This window comes from Siniperca chuatsi, linkage group LG20 (assembly GCF_020085105.1).
Source record: "Siniperca chuatsi isolate FFG_IHB_CAS linkage group LG20, ASM2008510v1, whole genome shotgun sequence".
NCBI lineage: Eukaryota > Metazoa > Chordata > Actinopteri > Centrarchiformes > Sinipercidae > Siniperca > Siniperca chuatsi.
Window position 1 is genome coordinate 23,222,287 of NC_058061.1, and position 16,420 is coordinate 23,238,706.

Sequence of the window (16,420 nt, forward strand, 5' to 3'; positions counted from 1 at the left end):
TTTAAACAGGGTTGTAGGAATGGGGTCTAGTGTGTGGATGACTTCATTTTGTTGATGGTGACGACAATTTCATCATCTGTTGTCAAACTTTCATAGTAGATGGAGGCTCACCCACCCGCAGATCACAGAGTTGATGAATCTGCATTTGTACTACTGGATATAATGGTGTTTTTTTGTTTGTTTTTATTCAAAAAATAAAGCAAATTCCTGACATCTAAGAACTGAGGCTTCATCATTTAAACTGAAGGCCGGAGATGGGTTCAATAGGGTGTTTATCGTGGAGAAGAGGACTTTGTGGTTGCAAATAGCAGATTTCCAAGGTGATTTGTTGGCTACTTGTCGTTTTTTAATTCTTGGAGGAGCAGCAGTTTCAAAAGAAGATCTCAATGTATTATTAAAATTATGCACTAGATCATCAACTGAGCAAACCTTCGGTAGAGGAAAAGAATTCATAATATCTAAAAACCTAGTCCTAGCATAGTTATTGAGGATTCGCTATACAACAACAGACTCAGAAATAGGGCTTTACTTCCTGTTTGGCAGCAACACCATATCTTTTTAGAACAAAATATCTTGGGAAGCCTCACTACATAGCCAAAACATCACAGGTAAGGTTCTTGGCCCAAATGAGCCACTAGTGAATCTCTGTTTTTTGGGGGGGCGACTGTGGCTTAGTGGTAGAGCGAGTTGTCCACCAATCGAAGGTCGGTAGATATGTAGTTGAAGTGCTTTGAGTAGTCAGAAAGACTAGAAAGGCGCTATATAAGTACAGTCCATTTACCATCTATGTCTGTCCTTGGCATATCTCGAGAACCATTCGTCCGATCGACTTCAAACTTGGCGGGTGTATTGCTGAGGATGCGAGGGAGTGCAGTGTCGAATTTGGTGCAATTTGAACATGCGACATGTTTAATATTCATGCAATATTCTGGCACACCTGGAGATCAGCTGTAACATTACATCAAGTCAGAAAAGTAGCCTAAGTAGACAGCGAAAACACGTTTGGACACACATTAATAAACAAGCGCAGAGTATGCTGTCCAGGAGTAAGGAAAGAAGATGACACAGAAGAAAGTTGCGGATTTCCTCATTTAATAGGCCTACACCTACTACATGGGACACAGCAAATAAATAAACTTTCCCAGTGTTTTCATCATCAACAAATACGTGTTGAAATAATAAAAATAAACAAATGAAACCTCGCTGTCAAAAAACCTTTTTCTTACCGTCTGCGCATATATCTCTCTAGCACCAAACGGGAAGCAGCAAACTGGGTAGTTACTTTGGTAACAGCTGAAAAAACTCCTCAAATACCGTCACACACACGATAGACAGTGAATTAACAGCGTTATGAGTCAGCGTTCAATTCGACTTGTATCTGATCCACAAATCAGCATTATTTTAGTGAGAAATCTTAACCTTTGAAACGGTTCGCCTCATTCCCATGGTCCTCTCCCACTAAAATAGCTCAGCTTAACAACAGAGGCTGGTAAGTTGAGGCGACAAAATGTAAAGTTTGTATGGAAACAGTTTCTTTATGGATTATACTGATGCCGAATTGACAAAAAGACTGTCGACATAGGACGCTTGTTATTTTGTGTTTCTAGAGTTATGTGTTTTTGCGGACACGTAAGGAATTGTTAATATATCCTATTTCTTAAAGGGAGTTTGACGTAATATTTTACCCGGAGAGTAGGTAGTAGGTAGAGCTCTAATTAGCCAGAAGTATTAAAAACACCTGTGTGAGTGTTCAGGGCCTTTAAAGCATTAACGTTACTATCTTTTTGGCCACTATTGGGCAGAATAACTCCAAATCGAGCTGACAAATACAGTTCTTAAATTTTATTGCCTTACACAATTATGGCAAATGTGTTCTCAAACTATTTCTGACACATCCAGCAGACAGAGCAATTATCATCCCAATGGACACAGGTTTGTTTCCACCTGATGGATGTTGGAATAATATTCAGTCTGCTTTTGGTCTCCACAAACATCTATAAAAAATATCTGGCTCTGTAGCTGCTAAATGTTCCACTATGTTCACCAGCTAGTCTCTAACTTTGTCAGTCTGCTGTTTGGTGCTGAGCAGGTAGTGTGCGGTGGGTTTATCAGAGCGTTTTCTTTTTTGCTGAAATAAAAGCGCTGAGACTGAACCCTAACACTAAATGTGCTGTAAAACCAAAACAATGAGCTAGAAGAGGCTAAAAAGCTCAGTAGAGCTGCAGAGTTGATAATTATGTGTTCATAACTACCAGAGACCTCTTTCACATTACACAGACATTAGATGTTAATATTAAAAAAATATTGATTTAAGAAAAAAAGTTTCACATTTTCTAAACATGATTTATTCCATAGAAGTCAAATGGTAATAATAAACTGATCCTGTATTTTTACAGTACATGTAAGTCATAATTATACAAACAGTTGTTACAAGTTATCTAGATGATAAAGCACTGCATATCTGAGAGAAATAAAAAAATCGAATAATAAAAATGTTACCGGAAAACAATGTATTACTGTGAAAGCACTTTCTCACATTAACAGGTGCTTTTCAAATCAGATCCAGTCTGCATAACAGCATATCATTTTCACTGTGAAAATAAAAAAATAAAGATCAAATAGCAAAGTCTATAAAGTGAAGTGAATCTGTTGTGCTCATATAGCAGAGATGTGTTGACAAAGGTCAGGACAGACTGAGAGCCCGAGCTCCCTCTGAAGGAGTTGTGACATAGAAAGTCGGGGTTCCACTGTATCGCTCCTGTAAAAAATAAACATACATACAAACACACACAATGAGTACATTAAACCATGGCAACCTTCAACCAATAATGAATCTTAAATAAATCCCTAAATCTGAGAGCTAAGCATTATAGTTGCATGTGAGCATAGTGATGTCACATCTCTCACAGTCCTAGGAAGGAAGTTCAGGGAGGGAGCAAGAAGAAAGAACCGCTGGGTTTGTTTTTGCAACTAGACACCTTTCCTCTTCAGCCGAGACACATCTTTTCCTCCTCAAACTTCCTTTACTACTGCTTCCTCCAAACTAAAATTACACACTCAGACCATAACTCATCTGACTCCCCCAGTCTTTCAAACAACAAAGGGCAGACGGATACAGCCCTCCCACAAGGAAATACAGTCAGTTGAATTAATCATGAAGTACTGAGAATATGTAAGTGCAAACCTTTTTTAGTGGGTGGTAAAGGAGAAGAAAAAACCCCTTGAAAAATCACACGAATCACTGGCCAAGTCTAACTTTTCATCTTTCCATTCATGGAAACTATGTAGTATAGAAAACGCAGCAAAAAAACTTACAAAATTAAAACTGTTAGTAAAATAGGAACTAAATAAGACCATATGTCAAAGTAACATTTTGTCTCTATGTTTTAGGTCTAAGGCTCAATGTGTAGGTGTGAAAGGGGTTACAGCTTAGCTACTGAGCCTATGCATGTGGCCACTACACCTACTACTACACCTCCTCAAACATGTAACTACACGTCGGGGCTACGGCGGCTTCGAGTTAGCACGTGTGGACTCCCAGAACTGTGATTGGTCAGCTTTGGCTTTCCTCTTTGTCTCAATAATGACACAAGGCAGTTGCCTTGAGGCAACTATAAATCGAGTTCAATGGAATAGTTAAAAATTTTAGGAAATACGCTCATTTGCTTTCTTGCTGAGAGTTAGATGAGAAGATGGACACTCATGTTTGCGCATTCACTGGAGCTAGAGCCGGGAGCTGATTAGCTAAGCTTAGCATAAAGACTGGAAACTGTGACACAGCTAGTCTGGCTCAACAAACTTCAAAACTATTTGTTGGCAATCGGCCAGTCACAGCAACTGAAGAGTCCGCTGGATGCCTGGCAACCTCACGATGACGACGAGCGTCCAGGAAGTCATTGCGTCCGGAGAGAAATAGTTCTAGCATGTGACGTCACGTCTGCTTCCAGTCTTTATGCTAAGGTAAGCTAATCGACTCCCGGCTTTAGCTCCATAGTTAAAAGGTACCCTGTGGATTTTTTGACCACCAGTGAGCTCCACCTGGAGCAATGCCAACATATATTTACATACTTTGACTCACTTACTTTGACTCACTTTAACGGATAGATGAAGTCTGCAATGTTTTAGATTACAATACTTACAGATGTCTAAAAAGGGCTAAGTTACATCTAAATGTTACATGTAAATGTCCATTATATGACATGTCAACATTTGTAAAAAATGTTATTTAACACAGCTTATTTACTATTTTGGTAAATACTATGAGGAGAACAGACATAGAAGCCACAGACAAAAAACTTTTCCAATGACCTCCTATTCATAATCTGTATCCTTTTGATGTTCCTATTACAATATTAACCCTAATCCATAAAGGATTTGATTAAACAATGGATAACTGTTTCAGTTGTGACTACAAGGAACAATCCACATTTCATCAACTTGGCATGTTTTGGTGCTTTTAGATTCTGTTCTTCGCCTAAAGCTCAGGACTTGACAAGCCGAAGTGAGGTGCAGTTAAGAATTTCCGCTGGGTCAGGAGTCACCAGATCAACCTTGAACCCTTCAGCCAGAGACACCTTCAGCAGCTCCTCCACAAACCCCTGCATGTCTGTGATTTCACATTGGCTCCAGTGCATTGTCATGAAGCCATCGGACTGCGTGACCTCAGGGTTAGAGACGGTTAGCCCCCGGTAGCGCTGCTTGTCGTACTGGTCCTGCGGGAGTTCATTAGGCCTCGGCACCCACTCCAGTTTCAGCCTGTTCTGCCTCGGGTTGCATGGATTGGGGCTAGTGAGACCCTGGGATGTTCTGTAGGAGAAGCGTTCACAAAGCAGAGCCAGGAAAGCTCTCCAGGTACAAAAGAGGTCAACTGTGAGGGCTCGCACAGAGCATGTGCGAAGCTCATAGTTTTCTGGCCCATGGCGCAAGTTAAAGTGGAGAACGCGGACCTGGAATGAGAAGGTAGAATATGCTGACTAAACATTCTCCAGAGTGTACACAAACAAAGAACCGGTCTTTCCACGTCTCCGGATGTGCAAACTGATGCACACATACATCCTCTGCACATATACTGTATATACGGTAAACATCCGCTCAAAAGGTTAGTGAAGGCCAGAATTTTCTATAGTTTTATAATTCTCCATTGAAACCCAGGCTGAAAGACGTTAGAATATTCTTAGATATTTTTCTGTTGAATCCAATCAAAATTTCAATTCAGGTAAAAGAAATAAGTTTGACATTTTGAGAAATGTGCTTATTGACTTTCTTACTAGAGTTAGACAAGAAGATTGACACCACTCTCACATCTGTACCCTAAATATGAAGCTACAGTCAGCAGCCAGCTAACAACACTAAGCACAAAGACTGGACACACGGGGAATGGAAACTAAATCTGCTTACCGACACCGTAAGACAATAGAAACGTGGTAAAAGCTCATTAATTAACAAGTTGTTTCAAGTTAAATAAGTCATTTTTACACTTCCGTTTTTGTATGGATTAAACAAACAAGATATAACATGTTAATTAGTGAGCTTTAGAGGTGCTATTGTTTCCAGTCTTTGTGCTATTTTTCAAGATGTCTAACTTTTCCTTAAAGGGAGAGTTCACCCCAAAATCAAAAACTTACTTATTTACCTGTAGTTTATCCATCTAGGTTGTTTTGGTGGGAGTTGCTGAGTATTGGAGATATCGGCTGTAGAGATGTCTGCATTTTTTTTTTTAACATAATGGAACTACATGGCACTCGGCTTGTGGTGCTCAAAGCGCCAAAAAAATACATTTGAAAAACTCAGCAGCAGTGTCTCTTTCCAGAAATTATGATCCGGTTACTCAGGATAATCCACAGATTTGTTGTGAGCAGTTTCATGTAGGAACTATTTTCTTTCTACTGATGGTTCCTTCATGAAACTGCTACCAACAGTATGTTTATAACACATACTGCTGATGATGAAAGTCAACAGACATACAGGGAGAGAAACAGAAAGGGGCGGGGCGGGGCGGGGCAAGGAGACCAGAGGTGCAGGTGTGTGTGCGTGTAGAGGGAAAAAAGAGATCTAAAAGGGAAAAGCAAGGTGTAAACACTAAAATATGGTCGAGAAATAAAGGGATATTTCGGGTTTTTTGAAGCGGGGTTGTATGAGGTACTTATCGATAGTGTAGTACCTGCAGTAGAGGGGGGTCGGCACACAGCCGGTTTGGAGAAGCAGACAGCTGCTCCGCCACAGACGCTTAGCTCTGTACTGTTGTGAATGGTAACAGTAATACGTATTTTAGTTGAATCAGTCTAAGTCTACGCTATAAAAGTGAAATTCTCTCACCGCTTCCCCGTGCTGTCAGACAGCCCTTTCCTTTGGCACTACATTTTCTCAACCGTCTCAAGCGGCTGTGGCGGAGCAGCTGTCTGCTTCTCCAAACCAGCTGCGCACCGACCCCCCTCGACTGCAGGTACACTATCGATAAGTACCTCATACAAACCCACTTCAAAAAACCCGAAATATCCCTTTAAGTAGAATTAAAATGGTGAAATAAGAAATAACTTACTAGAAATAGGGTAATGTATTAATGTATTCTTTCAAATATTAGCCTATATACATATATATATCCGCCCCAAAAAAGGTAACGCTTAAAATGTATTATTGGGTGCACCTAAATGAAAACGTTAGGCGCACCAGTGCCACCAATGAAAAAAGTTAGTCTGGGGCCCTGAAAAGTATATTCATTTAGCATGACGTTTTTGGTCGTTATATATTTTATTTTACTTGATTTTGCTATCATATTTAAACTCCAGATTCATTCAGATTAAGGCATTATAATTCATTATAAGTCAAACATGTGCTTTCCCCCCTGCCATCTACAGACAGTGGCAGACTGTCTGTACATGACTCGTATGACAGATCTGGGCCACTCATGAATTTTTACTTACTGCGACAACTTCTCTTAAATCACTCGTACGTGCCACTTAAAACAAATTTGTTCGTACAAGCGGTTCTTGCATCAGGCCCATTGACTTGATTTATTGTCAGACTAACATGGTCTAACTTTAAAACACGTACCTTGGAATCAACATTAATCATAATCATGGCTCCTAGCGGCCCTCCTCTAAGGCTTAGAGGCACTGATGCCTCATAGCGGCGAATCTCCTCCAGCAGGGGGCATATCTGGAAGAAATCAGCCTCTCTCCACAGCAGTGCCAGCTCTGAAAAGCCATCCGGCAGGTCAAGGGAGCTGGAGCGCAGGTAATTCAGAATGTACCTGAACACTTTACCATCGCGGTCTATGAAAACATTTCCTCTATTATCTCTAAGCACAGGGATTTGTCCAGTGAACATGGCGCCTAGCATCGAGTCACGGCAGCGTGTCAGAGTGTTCAGGGTTGTAGTGTAAATTTCTCCACCGACGTTCAATGTAATCGGGTCCTGGAGAGAGTTCCTGTTGCTGTTGTCATTGAGGTTCAGCATCTTGGAGGCGAAGCAGTGATTTTTATGATCCTGTGAAGCCTTCTCCGATGTTGTTGTTGGGAGGACAAGGATCCTTCTGCTCTGGTCAGGAATGCTGAGGACTGAGGGATGTGGAAGTTTCAAGTGTTTCTTTTGTTTCCGAGAAAGACTTGTGCCTTTGACAGTTAGCAATCCACAGTAGTAGCCAGGATACGGCCGAGATAGGAAAGATGCAAGGAAATCTGCCAAGACTTTTTTTTTTTTTAAATCTATAAAAGACTGCTGCTCTTTTCTTTGTCACTGTTGCTTCAAACAAAAGTGTCATCCTTATAAATGCAGGTGTTTCCTGGGATTTTCTGTGGTTACATTTCTCCTCTCGGATTCTGAATGGTGTCAGCCAACAACAGGCCTACAGTCTGACTGTGTTAAAGCAGAAGGCAGCAGGGCCACAGTGACCAGACCGGCATGCTAATAACTGGACACTTCTGGCTCCGTCTCCACGAAGCTCGCTTTTATAGCTCACAGCCCCGATCTCTCACTCACACACACACACTCGCTCTCTCTCTCTCACTCTCACACACACACACACACACACACACAGACACAGAGGAGCTGTCTGAGCAAGACACGGGGGAGACTTGGTAATTTGTCTAAAATGCCCCCCTTAAAGTGACAGCCAGAACACTGAAAAGTGCTTTTTATCCCCTGTGAACAAATGGAAAATGTCCTCAGACACTTTTCATTTCAAATACCCTTTGGAATGCAGAAAACAGAATCAGAAAAACAGAAAAAAATAATTAAACAAAAGCACAACTGACTTCTATATGATGTTGCAGGATGAGGAAAATAAAGCTGAATATTTAAAAAGTCCAAAACTACTACTACTACTGCTACACTGCAGTCAAAAATAGATTTGATCAAAACTATCAACACTGCAATCAAAATTTTTTTTATTGCAGGTAAAATACATTTGTGATTAAAAATGTATTAATGCAAATCCAAAAGTTATGTTTTCTAATCCAAAAGTTTAAACTATTGAAACCAAAAGTTTTGCTTGCTGTTGAACTGACTCTCATGGGCGGGACCAACGTTGAAAGATGTAAGATACATCTCTATTGGCCAGCCTCGATTGGCAACATCTGCTGTTAGTAGACAGGTTGCTGCCTCATCAGGGTGTAACTGGTGTTATTAATCTGATGTGTAGTCAGGTTAACACACGGGGGCAGTGGCTACAGTACTTACTACTGATTACTGGGTTTATTTGTTGTCTTTACCAGTAAAGCGAACGCACCCGTAACAAGGCAGGGATCATTTCATTGGTCAACACTACACATTCTATTGGTTGGGGGATTTTGACAGGCTTATTGCACAAAAAAATCAGAGAGCAGATGTTGAAATCAATTAGTCATGCTCTCAAATTAAAAGAAGACGCCCTTGAATAAAGAAAATACTCCCATAAAGTCCCGCCCACGAGAGTCAGCTCAACAGGAAGCAAAACTTTTGGTTTCGAAAGCAAAAAAACAAACCTTTTGGATTTGAAAACAAAACTTTTGGATTTGCATTAATACATTTTAATCACAAATTTGTTACTTGCAATAAAACATTTTGATTGTAGTGTCGATAGTTGTGCTCTCAAATCAATTTTTTGATTTCAGTGTGGATAGTTTTGCTCTCAAACCTATTCTGTTTGATTGTATGATAAAGACACAAAAGTACCCTCATACTACCAGTACAAACACGATCTTCTAAATAATTTTACATATATACAGTGGTGTGAAAAAGTGTTTGCCCCCTTCCTGATTTCTTATTTTTTTTGTATGTTTGTCACACTTTAATGTTTCAGATCATCAAACAAATTTAAATATTAGTCAAAGATAACACAAGTAAACACAAAATTCAGTTAAAATGAAGGTTGTTATTATTAAGGGAAAACAAAATCCAAACCTACATGGCCCTGTGTGAAATAGTGATTGCCCCCTAAACCTAATAACTGGTTGAGCCACCCTTAACAGCAACAACTGCAATCAAGCGTTTGCGATAACTTGCAATAAGTCTTTTACAGCGCTGTGGAGGAATTTTGGCGCACTCATCTTTGCAGAATTGTTGTAATTCAGCCACATTGGAGGGTTTTCGAGCATGAACTGCCCTTTTAAGACGTCAGTCCACAGAGTATTTTCCCAAAAGTCTTGGGGATCATCAAGATGTTTTCTGGCAAAAATGAGACGAGCCTTAATGTTCTTTTTGCTCAGCAGTGGTTTTCGTCTTGGAACTCTGCCATGCAGGCCATTTTTGCCCAGTCTCTTTTCTCATGAGCACTGACCTTAACTGAGGCAAGTGAGGCCTGCAGTTCTTTGGATGTTGTTGTGGGGTTTTTTGTGACCTCTTGGAACACAATTTCCAATCATCTGAGATGGCTGAGAGGAGAGGATCTAAGAATCATGGGCTTTCACAGTCTGAACCAGTGTTAATTTCGTCAACGAAAGCTATGGCGAAAAATATTCGTTGACAACATTTTTTTCATGTCGAAAACAAAACTGAATAAAAAGTTACATTTGAAAATGAGAACTATGATGAAATGTATTGCATTTTTCATCAACAAATAAAAACTAAATGTGAAAGACAAATGAACTAATTACTGTTTTAATGCAGTCTTATTCAATGACCTGTATGTATCTGCAGAATCACACACTGTAGCTCTGATTAGTAAAACAGTATCCTCCTCCGCCCCAAAATATCTCTTGTTCAAAAGTTTACTTAGCCTCGTGACCTTTTGCACTACCGTCATTAAGAAGCATAGCAGCTTAGATGCAGTAACGTTCTGTCTCTGTCAGTAATGTTATCTGATGATTTAGTAAGAAACAGATTTATGGTCTAAATTAATCTCATATCCACTGAGAATTAGACAAGAAGCAGCAACAAAACAGCTGTGACAAACTATGAAAACATGCAGGCAGCACACCAACATTTATAAAAAGGTTAGCTACTGTAACATTATCAAGTGCTGTGAATGTGAATGTAACTTTCAGTCAGCTGTGCTGCAATCAGAAGGAATGAATAAGTTCCAGGATTAATGTTGGCAGTCAACCATTAAATCTTCCTCTAGGTATTTGCTAAAGAAATATCACTACGTTATTCTCTCAAGCTAAACCCAGACAGTGAACAGTATTTTAGAGAACAGTGAATGATTCACTGCTTTGCAGTGGAGAGAACAGGTAGTTATGGTAATGCTAATGCAAGGTGAGCAGGAACGAGGGAAAGAGAGATGTTCAGAGTTTCTAATGATAACTGGATTTACAGACAGACAGTTAATTAAATGCCCGACCAGAGAGGAGAATATTCTGGATCACTGTTACACAACAAACATCACGCCGTCCCCCATGCTGCACTGGGACACTCTGGCCACATCATGATCCACCTGATTCCTGCATACAGGCAGAAATTAAAGCTCTGTAAACCTGTGAGGATATCAAAGCAGTGGACCAGTGAAGCTATGGAGCACCTTTGGGCGTGCTTGGACTGTACTGACTGGGATGTTTTCAGGACTGCTACCAACCGTCTGGATGAGTTCACAGAGGCTGTGACATCATACATCAGCTTCTGTGAGGACTGCTGTGTGCCATCACACACCAGGGTGAGTTATAACAATGACAAACCCTGGTTCACCGCTAAACTCAGACAGCTAAGGCTGGAAAAGGAAGACGCGTTCGGGAGTGGAGACAGGGACAGGTTTAGAGAGTCAAAGTGCAGGTTTAGCAAGGCGGTGAGAGAAGCTAAACGACTGTACTCAGAGAGACTACAACAACAGTTCTCAGCCTACAACTCGGCTTCTGTCTGGAGGGGGCTCAGACAGATCACCAACTACAAACCTAAAGCCTTGTATGTGCAAACCTACTTGGCAACAAAGCTGATTCCCAGTTCTGATTACTGAGGAGAGTCAATCTGTTGTATTACATACAACAGACATACAACACGTAAAAGAGGCAATTTTGGTGTTAACTGAAGGCGTGTTTGTATCTATTTTGGTGGAAGCTAGCTAGTTTCCCCCTGTTCCTAGTGTCTGTGCTAAGCTACACTGAATAAGCCCTGAAACAATTTCTCAACTGAATACATGTAGATATATTGTTCTTTTTGTCCCAGTACGACAGCAAAGATATTTGCCAAAATGTTGGTGATAATCCTGATAATTTACATATAGTACACATGATCGCTATAGCGTATAGTATGTGTGTGAATGAACATGTGCGTGTGTTTTAACCTGTATGTGGAGTATAGTCCTGTCAATGGCATGGGCCTGCAGCAAAGTCACAGTACATCCGCCGAAACCTCCACCTGTCATCCGGCTGCCAAACACCCCTTCCACCTCCATGGCTGCCGACACCAGCTCATCCAGCTCTCTGCAGCTCACCTCATACAAGTCTCTGACACGGGGACATCAAGTTACCACACACACTTCCTACATTCTGTCCTAAACAATGACTCTAGGTTAAACAGATGTGATACAGCTGCTTTAACTGTACCTCAGGGAGTTGTGGCTCTCCAACATAAGCTTGCCAAACTCTCTGTAGGCTCCTCTCTTCAGGGCTTCAGCAGCTTGGACAGTTCTTTCTATCTCCTCAATCACATGACGAGCTCGTCGATAGGTTACATCATCCAATCTGCTCCTTGCCTCTGAAATGACAGGGAAGGTCAAAACTTCACACTAAAGCTTCAATGGACTTGAATAGTATTGGATGTTTGAGGCGGTTTGACCAAGTTTAAAGCAGTAAAAAAAGTCAGTATCAAACCCCACAAAGGATACATGTATTCATACACATTATACCTGGTCAGTTTTTCACAACACAAACAAATTAATAATTACTTTGCAAGGCAGTGGAATAAAACATTAAATTCGTTTAAACTCAACCACACGTTCAGTTACATTTTCCAATGATATATTTGAGCAAAGAAAGAAAAACAGTTATAGTTCAGTCCCGTTTCAGTTCGGGTTTTAAAGGTAAAACAAACAAAAAAAACACCCAACTTTGGGATTTCCCGGTTGTCAGTTCAGTTCATACAACAAAAATACTCGGATTTCCAGGGTAACCAACATCAAAACTCAAAACAAGGAAGTATTTCCAACTTCACTTCAGTTCATTAAAACAAACAAAAAAAAAAACAAACCCCCAAAGATTTTGTCGAGAAGGAAGAAAAAAAAGAAAGAAGGACAAACTAGTCACCAGGCTTACGCCAACTCACAGTTTACCGTGGGGAGGGATTATTTAACGGCAGTCAAGTCTCCAGAGACCTTTACTTGTTGGATCCGAAACAGTTTTCTGAAATGATGAGATGATTTGCCGGGTTCACGGAGAGACACACGCAAATCCGAGTTGAACGTGGACTTTACACGACACTAAAGCCTAGGTAGGCGAAGTGGAGGAATGACTTCTCCCTCAGTGGCCGGCATCCGCCGCCATACTGACTTGGGACTCAACATAAAGAGATATAAAGGGGCTAAACTTTCCGAAAGCCGGTAATCAGCGCCATATCGCTGGCTGACAGGACCGGTGGGTGTGTGGAGGTGAGTGAATAAAAACGGGTTAGGGGTAAAGCCCCTGAAATGAAACTGCATTTTCTGACAGCGAAGTAAAAGACATGACAAGAGAGAATTACATCAATGGAATGGAAGGGGACAGGATGGGGCAGGAATCAGGACAGCAAGCCAGTCGAGGACAAAGCAGGACAGGGGATAATAAAATAAGACAGAGTGGGACAGAATGGATCAGCACAGGATAATAAAATATACTTCACACCCTCCAGGTCCTTCACAGTAGCATCTCTGAGACTGTCCTTTCCCAGGATGGAGGCAGCCTCCTCACACTGTCTCCGTCTCATGGGGTACTCACTGCCGGTCAGGGAGTGTTTCACATTGGAGTTGGTGATGAGAATGACCAGGCCTGAATCTGCCAGAGGGACAGGGGTGGCCTCCAGGGACCTGAATCAAACCACAAAGGATATGATTGATAATAGTGGATGTAAGTATGTAGAATTTCCTCTGCCACTGAAAACATGCCAATAGGGAATAGGCAAAAAAAGGGACGAACCAGTCATCACGATGTTACCAAAGACTATCGGATTAATCTACGCTGATATGTTTACACTACCTGCAGTCAATGAGCAAAGCATGCCCCTCCCTGCCAAGAACAGACACAAACTGATCCATAATGCCGCAGGGTACACCAGCATGAGTGTGTTCTGCCTGCTGACATGCTACTGCTTTGAGCACCTTGTCTCCGTCATCTGAAAGATGAAGAAAGATGTGCAGTTAATACCAAAGATCCAGGCTCATATACCTGAAGATCAACCAGAAGGGTTGCAGAAATAAAGGGCTTTATTGCATTTTGAGTAACAGCTGCATCAGAATTTCAAGCTGTAATTAATTCAGCTGATGTGCTGATCCAATATTAGCCTTTCCTTGAAAATAACTGGACATCATCTATTTCTGATATAATGAAGATTCCTTCCTGACTGCACTTAGTGAATATCAGAGTCACACTGGTCTGACTGTAGTCCCTGTAATCAGATTCTGACCTGGCTTGAGTTGCTGCAGGAATGTGTAGAAAGCCACCTCCAGAGAGGCAGAGCTGGACAGACCTCCTCCCAGGGGGACACTGCTGGCTATCACCGCCCTGAACCCTGAGACAGGAGGAGCTGAAGCATACCAGACACAGACAAAGCACACATTATATAAATATCCTGTGGTGTCCAAACAAGGCAGCGTAACACAACATCTGTGAGATCATCAAGATCAGTTCTCATTCACTTTGACAGGACTAGATTCACTACTTGGGGTGAAAAATAAACTCATGTTAAAAGTTTTTTTTTAACCCTAATTACAGTAGATCCCAGGTAATGTTTTTATTTCGTTGTACAGTCATTGCTTATTTGTTTACCCCTGTAATGCTGTATAACACCCTTCACATAGTTTGCCCAGCTGGGTAACCCTGGAGACAGCGGCGATCCATCACTGGGCAGGCTGAAGTCCGCCCTCCGAGGCTCATCGGTATCCTCAGTTGCTGTTACCACAGTAACATCCTGGCCAGAGGTTTGACTCCCTACCACCACAGTCACCAGGGGCAGCGCCTGACTCACCAAACACAAACACATGCAGCTGGGTGGTTATCTTTTCCTCTTTGCCAGAGAGGAGATATCTTGCCAAACTCCATTAAACAATTTGGAGGTATAACGTTTCTTGCGTATTGCTGCTGTGTGGAAGTACTGTACAGCCTAGGTTATGAGCCGATCCTTAGGCTCTGCTCTTCTGTTCAATTCGACAAGCAAGGGACCCACGGAACAGCAGATGAAATCTTGGCATTTTGAACTACAACACTGTTGTTAATGCAAGATTACACAACAGGCCGGTCAGTGATAAAAGTTGCATTTTTGCACAAGTAATTGTTGCTGGGTGCACCGCATGCATGCCGAGCACTCGAGTGACGCCCTAAAAATGTTTGAAGAGGCCCAGAGTTATGTCACGATTTTGAATGACATTTGGAATGATCAGGGGTGAAAGTGGATTGAAGTTCTTGCCAGTACTACTACCACCACCCCAACCTTCATCGCTTCACATTGTCCTCCACCTGTCCCCAGCTTCATGCATCCCCGAACACATGCATCACATTTTTTAACGCCCATATGGTGCAGAGAGAAATTAGACTCGACATCATGTATAGCATATTAAATGTAAGTGCCACAGGATAATTGTGTTTTGTTTTAAATTAGAAGAACATTACTTCTACATTAAAAAAGCAGCACTTGCCCCGCCCTCATTACCACCACTGAGGTGCCCTTGAGCAAGGCCCTTAACCCCGACCCCGAGCCCCCTCAGCGGCCCGCAGAGCAGACTGATGGACCCGGCAGCTTCCAGCTGTGAACAGATGTGTAACTCTGCGAATGTGATCGGGGCGTTCCTGCAAAAGAGAGGCTTCCTCTCAGTGAACGTGCCCCGAATAAATAAAAAGGTAACACATTAAAATAAATACATTCATCGACAACAGCTTGACAGTTGCACGCCGGTGCGAATGACCTTAATAAAGTGCGTGGTTTGCCCATGAAAACATCGAAAGTACCCTTCCAAGCACTGTGTGTGTGTGTGTGTGTGTGTGTGCACAAACACACTGCAACTCTTCAAGAAAACGAACTGTTCGTGTTGAGCTAGCGTTAGCAGCTGTGTTTTCTTGTTGGACCGTGGCGGCTTGTTGTACGGGGGTTTTGGCTGTCCCCTCTTCCCTGCCGGCATACTTCCACCCCTTGGTATGACAGACATAATGTTTCACTTCACCCAAATCACATTGGCACGCTCTTTGCCACCAGGTGAACAGCCATAATGTTACCATTGGAAGGACAAATCCCTGGTTGTAGTCAGTGTGCTCCCCTATCAGATTGACTCTTCCAGGAGCACACACCGCGATGTGAGGAGCCTCTTCCCCGAACACCTGCCCATACAAACGCCGAGCAACCGCAACAAGCTCGGCTACACTTGGAAATGAACTGGCCATTGAGCAATATGGAAGCAATTTCTACCGCTAGTTTAAACACAAATTATATCAATGGCGGCCGAGAGGATGACACACGCGCGTGAAAACCTTCCGCATGACCCAGGAAAGTTACAAGATAACATAACGTCAGCAGCTTTTTACTTCCTGGTGGTGTGGACAAAGTTTATTGTGAGACTCTGATTGGTGGGAAGACGTCACATGACACATCAGTTCGTTTGATTTATTGAATGGGGGTCAGAGTTGCCCATGTGAATCATGGCAGAATCAGTGTTAATCAAGAGAGACTTTTGTATGGAAACACAGCGCACTTGTTTTGACTTGTTAAGCGTAGGCTGTTTATACAGTCTGTGCTCCAAAGCCGCTATCCTCCTATTCTGTACTAATAAAATGAGATCCTCACTGCCTTTGCATTCATGCCAGTCGTAACGGACTAGTTGTGAGTGCACTGAGGG

The 16,420-nt window shown here is 41.9% G+C and overlaps 2 protein-coding genes across 2 annotated transcripts; both read right to left on the bottom strand.

Annotated features, from left to right (window-relative positions):
* Positions 1 to 1,071: 1,071 nt before the first annotated feature.
* Positions 1,072 to 16,091, bottom strand: galk1 (galactokinase 1). The gene is made up of 8 exons (XM_044178657.1): positions 15,804 to 16,091; positions 14,364 to 14,553; positions 14,002 to 14,121; positions 13,575 to 13,710; positions 13,224 to 13,405; positions 11,952 to 12,102; positions 11,690 to 11,852; positions 1,072 to 2,758 (listed from the first exon to the last, which is right to left on the bottom strand). Exons 1-8 carry the CDS (start codon positions 15,966 to 15,968, stop codon positions 2,684 to 2,686), a joined length of 1,182 nt encoding a protein of 393 aa, XP_044034592.1. The 5' UTR covers positions 15,969 to 16,091; the 3' UTR covers positions 1,072 to 2,683.
* LOC122867633 (BTB/POZ domain-containing protein KCTD21-like) lies at positions 2,765 to 9,301 on the bottom strand. Its single transcript, XM_044178658.1, has 2 exons — positions 7,051 to 9,301; positions 2,765 to 4,946 (listed from the first exon to the last, which is right to left on the bottom strand). Exons 1-2 carry the CDS (start codon positions 7,453 to 7,455, stop codon positions 4,482 to 4,484), a joined length of 870 nt encoding a protein of 289 aa, XP_044034593.1. The 5' UTR covers positions 7,456 to 9,301; the 3' UTR covers positions 2,765 to 4,481.
* Positions 16,092 to 16,420: the final 329 nt, after the last annotated feature.

Excerpts from the sequence above, each read along its gene's own strand:
- LOC122867633 (XM_044178658.1), bottom strand. The coding sequence starts at position 7,455 with ATGCTGAACCTCAATGACAACAGCAACAGGAACTCTCTCCAGGACCCG. Across the intron at positions 4,947-7,050 it reads TGATTAATGTTGATTCCAAG|GTCCGCGTTCTCCACTTTAA; the intron begins GTACGTGTTTTA and ends TTCTCATTCCAG.
- galk1 (XM_044178657.1), bottom strand. The coding sequence starts at position 15,968 with ATGGCCAGTTCATTTCCAAGTGTAGCCGAGCTTGTTGCGGTTGCTCGG. Across the intron at positions 14,554-15,803 it reads AGGGATTTGTCCTTCCAATG|GCGCTGCCCCTGGTGACTGT; the intron begins GTAACATTATGG and ends TTGGTGAGTCAG. Across the intron at positions 13,711-14,001 it reads CCTGCAGCAACTCAAGCCAG|ATGACGGAGACAAGGTGCTC; the intron begins GTCAGAATCTGA and ends TTCATCTTTCAG.